General features: G+C 41.3%; 1 protein-coding gene across 2 annotated transcripts in view; it reads left to right on the top strand.

Moving 5' to 3' along the window:
- The window catches only part of LOC103356839 (chromodomain-helicase-DNA-binding protein 4-like), a 32,780-nt gene extending 26,140 nt beyond the window's left edge, over positions 1-6,640 (top strand). For both annotated transcript variants that reach the window (XM_008281138.1, XM_008281139.1), the window contains exons 32-41: positions 1,018-1,171; positions 1,316-1,422; positions 1,513-1,762; positions 2,635-2,700; positions 2,811-2,987; positions 3,073-3,181; positions 3,291-3,423; positions 4,171-4,366; positions 4,893-5,062; positions 6,301-6,640. In XM_008281138.1, coding sequence (XP_008279360.1) covers positions 1,018-1,171; positions 1,316-1,422; positions 1,513-1,762; positions 2,635-2,700; positions 2,811-2,987; positions 3,073-3,181; positions 3,291-3,423; positions 4,171-4,366; positions 4,893-5,062; positions 6,301-6,315 — 1,377 coding nt within the window. In that variant the 3' untranslated portion in view covers positions 6,316-6,640. The remainder of the gene's footprint in view (positions 1-1,017; positions 1,172-1,315; positions 1,423-1,512; positions 1,763-2,634; positions 2,701-2,810; positions 2,988-3,072; positions 3,182-3,290; positions 3,424-4,170; positions 4,367-4,892; positions 5,063-6,300) is intronic.
- Positions 6,641-7,093: the final 453 nt, after the last annotated feature.

The raw sequence follows: 7,093 nt of genomic DNA on the forward strand, positions 1-7,093 counted from the left end.
GGTTGAAGTATTAACATTTAGTCCTAAATCTCATCTCTCTTTTGGTTCAGGCAGTAATGTTATAAAAGTTGTCTCTCTGTGATCACAGGGTGTCAGGAAAAATTACGCACCTCTGCACTAAAAGTCTTATTGTTGTGACAGTGTGTTATGCTGCGGAATCTCTTTTATGGAGAACCTGCTGTAAAAAGTCAGCAAACGGTAGCTCAGAAATGACATAACCATTTTTACCGGGTTTGTCCTGTCCGCTTGTCTAGGTCGCATTAACCCTCTGGACAGTCTAAAACTTTTTGTTATGGCAGATTTTTTTTTGTCTTTTACAGAATCTGCTTTAAACTAGCCAATCTTTACATGAGATGAGTATAATAAAGTGATTTTTAAGAAAATGTCATGATTTTTAGCTTGGTTAGGCTTGCCTGATGGAACAGCATACATATGTTAAGGGCTTTTTAGAAGTTGAAAATCTAATGATTCCTACAGATTTTAGTTTCTGGCTGATAAATAGGTGACATTTTGCTGTTTTTTTTTTTTGTTTGTTTTTTTTCCTTTAAAGATAACATGCCTGTCTGACGAGCTGGTGGGTTTGAAGGGTTCAGAGGATTAATGTCATGCAGCAGGGATGTGCTGAAAATGTGACTTTATGATAGATAACGCTTTTTCATGTTGTCCCTGCTGGTTTTCAGTCATAGTTTGGATTTTGTGGTTATGAAACAGGAGTTCAAGTAACCTGGTCTTAAAATGGTCTTTAGAAAGTTCCGATGAACCGTTTAGAAACAGCGATTTACAGTAATTCACTGCTGTGTTTAAAAAAAAAAAAAAAAACTGAATTGAAGAAGCGGCTAGAACATTGAGGATGTTCTTCATTTGTTGACATTACACAGCAGTTAATTAAACGGAAAAATATTACAGAAGAAAATAAACATTTGGAACTATAGTGTGGTGTCGCAGTGTTTGGTTTGGCTCCGTTCTCCAGATGAGCAGTGATATTAAACTGCATGAAATCAATGCTGTGCTTTCCAGGTTCAGGAGTTCGAGCACGTGAACGGTCAGTGGTCAATGCCCTGGATGGCCGAGTTGGAGGAAAACAAGAGGGCTGCAGCTCAGCCTGACTCTCCAGGAAAAACCCCGTCCACCGGCACCCCCGCCGACACACAACCCAACACACCCGCTCCAGGTAGCACACACAACTTCTTATTTAGTTAAACAAACAAGCACACATTATTTCCGAGTTGGTTACTACAAATCATGTGTTTATGGTAAAATGTCCCATTTAAGCCCATAGAAAAACTATTTAATGAATGAATGAATGTGTTTACAGTTGATGACTCCTCAAAGAATGACGAGGCAGCAAAGGACGGAGAGAAGGAGGTGAAGAAAGAAGGCGAGGCAGAGAAGAATGGCAAAGAGCCGGTAAAATCCAGCGAGGTAAAGATTCAGTGCGTTAAAGCAACATGAATAACAATTGTATCTTTAGAATGAGAAGAGAGACAAATGTTCCTCCTCATCTCCAAACAGGTAATCGCCATCCCAGATGACGACGAGAAGAGTCCGACAGAGGAGCAGGAAAAGAAGAACGGGGAGGAGCCGATGGAGACGGACAAACCAAGCAACGGCGAAGCAGAAGCAGTCAAAGAGAAGGAAGGCGAGAAGGAGACTGAGGGAGAGGCAGAGAAGAAGAGTGAAGAGGCAGCAGAAGAAACTAAGTCGCCCTCAGAGGCAAAGACTGAGGGGTCAGAGGTCAAACCTGAGGACCCAGAAGTCAAAGGTAAAGCTGATGAATCACTATTCCTCCTGTTTACAGTGTTGTTTCTTGTTTGTATTTTTTCTTTTTTAATTTTTACAAATACCAAATTAATTCCCTCTTGGATGGTGTGCATCACTCGAGAGGAAACTTGGTTTGTTTTGATTTTATCCTCAAAGGCACAGTCAATTCTGTAGAATATGAAAGCACAAGGTCATCACAAGAGGCGCTGCAATAATTGAAAAGCTGTCAACTTGAGCCTTCGACTTTTCATGCACACAATAAGCTCACACTCTGTCAATGAGTCAGCATTATTACAAGGACAGTTTGTTACATTTTAATCCTTCTGGACAAGTGGTTTCTTTTTCTTCTGTCACATTTTTACTCACTACGGGCTCATTTTTCACTGTAATATAAATGGAAACAGCACAACCATTGGTAAAAGAAGACATAACCCAAACATGTCTTCTGTGCAGGATGACAGTTATATTGCTATTAATCATGAATAAGAAAAAGAGTTGAGTTTCCTTGAATACTTAAAATAAATAAATAAAAAATCCACACTTGCCTCCTCTCTGTTCTGTGTGAACACAGCCTGCAGTTCACCTGAACTCTTTGAATTTTTGTTTCATGACTGTTGGTCATTGTTGAGCCAGTCATGGCGTCACAGTTGTGTCAAGGAGCACATTATTTTTTACAGAATCTGGTTGGAGCGAATAACAATTGGCACATTTTTAACTGAGACAGGAAGAATAAATCGAAAAGAGGTTATTTCTGAAATTTTGCTAAAACCCTCGCCTACAGTGAAAAATGTATCGGTGTAAATGTCTGTTATGATCTCTAAAGCTCTGGTTGTCTTTATGTCCTCTTTAATATTTGTTATTTCTGTGATGCAGCAGAAGAAAAGAAGGAAGACAAGACAGAGAAAATGGACACCACTCCTCCTGCAGATGAAAAGAAAGGTACCCAAACCTTTTCTTCCTTAGTGTTTTCACACTGTATATCTCAGCCAACTCTCTCCTGAGGTCTGTTGTTGTTCCGATGTTAATCGCTGCTACTCTCTGTCCTGCAGATCTGAAGGAGGAGAAGGAGGTTCAGAAGCCAGAGGAGGCGACCAAACTGCAGAATGGAGACAGCAGCAAGGAGAGTGCGGCACCAGCCGCTGCTGCCACAGCGAGCGGACCCAGCGAGGAAAAGAAGAAGGCCAAGACCCGGTTCATGTTTAACATCGCTGACGGTGGATTCACAGGTAGTAACACCTGCCCACACAGACAGAAACACAAACCAGCTTTTAAGGTTCGTTTTATCACTGACTGATTTCACCTCTCCCTCAGAGCTCCACTCTTTGTGGCAGAACGAGGAGCGTGCTGCCACGGTTACCAAGAAAACCAATGAGATCTGGCACCGTCGCCATGACTACTGGCTGCTGGCTGGCATCATACAGTATCCTTTTCCCACCTGATTGATTGGTTCATTTGGCTTGTTTTCCTCAAAGGATGTAGCAGTGAATTGATTCGAATAAGTTGTTCCCCTTGACCGCTGCTTCCTTCAGACACGGTTACGCCCGCTGGCAGGACATCCAGAACGATGTGAAGTTCGCCATCCTCAACGAGCCTTTTAAAGGAGAGATGAACAGAGGCAACTTCCTGGAAATCAAGAACAAGTTCCTCGCCAGAAGATTCAAGGTATGAATGTAAATGGTCCAGACAGAACAATTATTAGATAAATAAGGTGTAACTGGTCGTTAGTTAAACAACGGATTTAACATTAACCACATTGGAAAGTTAATGTTAAATCCCTTTTGTGTTGCAGCTCTCCTTTTTCTGATCATTTCTAATATATTTTATAGCCATTCTTCAAGGAATATATTCTCATTTTGTAGCAAAAAGGTGGACTTTATAAGGTTGTTGGAATTTAAAAGTAGTCTATAGCACTGCCACAAACATTTTAGTTGGACAACGTGTAATTTTAGTTTTGCAGAGCGATAAAGCTGCATCATTAACGTCTAATTTGTATTTTTGAGTTTGTTTTTGCTTTTGTAAGCTGACTGCAGCTGTAAGCATTTTTGGATGTGTTGTGGCTTAAAAGTTTGATTCAGAATAACACAGATGCTCTGTAAACTATGTGTGAATACATTGTGGAATTTCTGCTGTGCCGTAAGGTCTTCCTCCAAACATCTGTTGGTAGTAATCTCAGTAAAAAATAAATAGATGAGTCTGTGTTTTTGTGTAAAATACAGGGAAGCAGTTGGCATTGCTTAGAATTGCTTAGCAAGGTACATTTTAGACACTTTAGTCTGCTAAAAAAAAAAAAGTTTGTAAACTTGCACAGAACCAGTGTTCTTTAAAATATCTGTTGCACAACAAACTGCCAAAGAGAAAGATGTCAGAAGAACCTCAGAGTGTTGACATGTGTTTTTCTCTCCACTCCAGCTGTTGGAACAGGCACTTGTGATCGAGGAGCAGCTGCGTCGTGCCGCCTACCTCAACATGTCGGAGGACCCTTCCCACCCTTCCATGGCCCTCAACACCCGCTTCAGCGAGGTCGAGTGTCTGGCCGAATCCCACCAGCACCTCAGCAAAGAGTCCATGTCGGGCAACAAACCGGCCAACGCCGTCCTGCACAAAGGTAGTGACCAATGATCGACCCTCTGTCGGCACGGAATAGATCAGCTGAACCGGTTGTTAAGTATTTAAAAAAACAAACAAACAACCAGAATGGTTATAACCTCATGATTTAGTATCCATGATGCTTTCAGAGTGCTTGGAGATACTTTACTCAATTCAAATAAATGTGCTTAACAAGGACTTCATGGTGTTGCAAACAGGTAAATTGCAGCACAAGATGTTGGACTTGAGTAACAGCTCATCTTTTTTGCTTTGTTGTTTGTTTCCTGGTGCTGCCAGTCATTTATTACTTATCAATTATTCACTAATTTCTTTGTTCTTTAGTTTAATGCATGTACAGTGCTTCATAAAGCAGTTCTCAGAATGTTTCTGGGTTATCGATCACCCCCACTGCAGAAAAGAGTATGGATTTGAGTTGATAAAAAATCATCTTCAGAATTCAAATTGTGATGTAAAATGACTCTGAACTACTGTAACGTACAGTGAGGAAAAAACTAAAGGTCCTTATTACTCTCTCTCTCTGTCAGTGCTGAAGCAGTTGGAGGAGCTGCTGAGTGACATGAAGGCAGATGTCACCCGCCTCCCGGCAACCATCGCCCGGATACCGCCGGTTGCCGTGCGACTCCAGATGTCTGAGAGGAACATCCTGAGCCGCCTGGCAAGCCGAGGACCCGACACACAGGCACAGACACAACAGGTAGCACACATCGGAGATCATTACCCTGACTCACATCAGTTTCCTGCAGAATTAGACTTAATTATACTCCTGTGAACCACTGTTGGGAGCATTTAGACTTTTTGCACTGGTTGCTAGTTAGCAGCAGTGTTTCTAAGCACTGCGTTGAGTTTCTTTGTATACGACAATCACAATGGCTGAAATTAAACTGATCATCTTAGAGTTGGACCTAATAATTGATCGAGTCTATATATGAATTGGACCAGAAAACAACATGCATAGGCAGAAAGCAAACAAGATATAAGAGTTGATCAAAAAGGTTCAAACAATGTGCCTTAAGAATCAAAAGTCACAGCTGATTTAAATTTGACATCCATCCCTGTTGAAGTAGTCTCCTTGTGCAGGGATCCTCTGCTCCCAGTGCTCCTGCAACACTTGTAACGCTCACTGGAAGTCCTGTTCTTTAATCATATCGAGCACCATTAGCCATGAGCTAAATCTCCTAAACTGTATCAAAAGGACAAACCTTGAACTTAAACTTTGTCTTGGGGACACTGGAGGAAGTCGCGCTGAAAAGACATGCTCTGTTTGCCGCAAACACCCTCAAAACATTTGGATCAACCCTTTATACAGCTTGTCACACAATATGGTTTGTTTTGCAGAAGCATTACATTAGTGCAAATCAATTTGCCATTTGAACACATGTATCCACATTACTACCAAGCAATTACAGTTAATGTGCTCTGCGCTGCTGCAACTTGAAGCTAAGTGGCTACACTGCACCGCCGTATATTCAATGCAGTTGTATGAATTAAGCGATATTCTGAAACTTAACTGAGTGCTGATGCTGAGATACGTCAGCGGCATTGGTGCCTTTAGGTTAAGACTCTGGGTGACTGATCAGAAAGTTGGAGGTGAGGGTTAGCACACCACTCCGCCTCTATTGGGCCCATGAGCGAGACCATTAACCCCGTCTTCTCCAGAGGCACCGTATCATGGCTCGCACTGCTTTCTGACTCCTAACAAGCTGTAGAAAAATAAAATTTAATGTACTGTGATGTATATGTTCAGAATAAAGGCTTCATCTTATTGATTTGTTTCCAAGAGGGAGATGTTTTCCAACAATATGACAATGATGTATAAACACATTCATGTCCCCACAACATGAGTAACACAAATGTAGAATGCTCAGGTAAAAAAAATTCCACTTTTAAGAGCTGCTTGAAAACAGCCGTCTTCTTCTTCTTCTCCTCCGTCAGATGTCGCAGCAGTAGACTGAAACTCGGCTCTTTACCTCGTCAACCACCCCCTGCCTCACCTCGACATTCCTGATTGGTGCACAGCAGAATGACGGACAGCGCGCCCAAGCTTGAAGCCACGCCCAGTTCACTTTTTACCCCCCTTCCCTCCCCCCCCAAAAACAGACTTTACAGTTTTTCTGGAGGAGCAAATCCCCTCCTGACTCCCCCGAGAATGAGGCTGTGGACAGAAAAGCTATTTTATTTTTTTTCCTCCTTTTTTCAATTTCTGTATTAATATTATTGATATAATGTTATTATGATGGTTTTTTGGGACCTAAATAAAAAAATGTAATAAAGAGTTTGTGTCTTTTGTCTTTTTCGAGGTGAGGGGGGCTACAAAGAAAAAATTAATCTAAAATCTACTTAAATAACAGCCAGAGAAATAAAAACTGAGATTAGCACTGTTCTACTGTTTAACTTTAATATCGTCTGTCTTGGTGTTTTTAGTTTCCATTATGACATTTAAAAAAAAAACAAACTATTTTTCACTGAAATCACTCTGTGACCTGATGATTTTAATTTCAGGTCCTGCTGTGTCTTTGCACGTTGAATGATGTGTGACACAGATTCCTGACTGACGCATGGTGGCAGCATCGCTTAAAAAACAGCCCTCAGAGGCAGCAGAGAAAACTGCAGGCTGCATGAATGCTGCTTATATTTTGTGTATTAATATTGTACAACATGTGAACTGTGCAACTAGTACAGAAGAATTTTCAGCTGAATCTGCTGCGCCGCTCTGCTACACAACTTT

This window comes from Stegastes partitus, unplaced genomic scaffold, assembly GCF_000690725.1.
Source record: "Stegastes partitus isolate 25-593 unplaced genomic scaffold, Stegastes_partitus-1.0.2 Scaffold224, whole genome shotgun sequence".
Classification (NCBI taxonomy): domain Eukaryota; kingdom Metazoa; phylum Chordata; class Actinopteri; family Pomacentridae; genus Stegastes; species Stegastes partitus.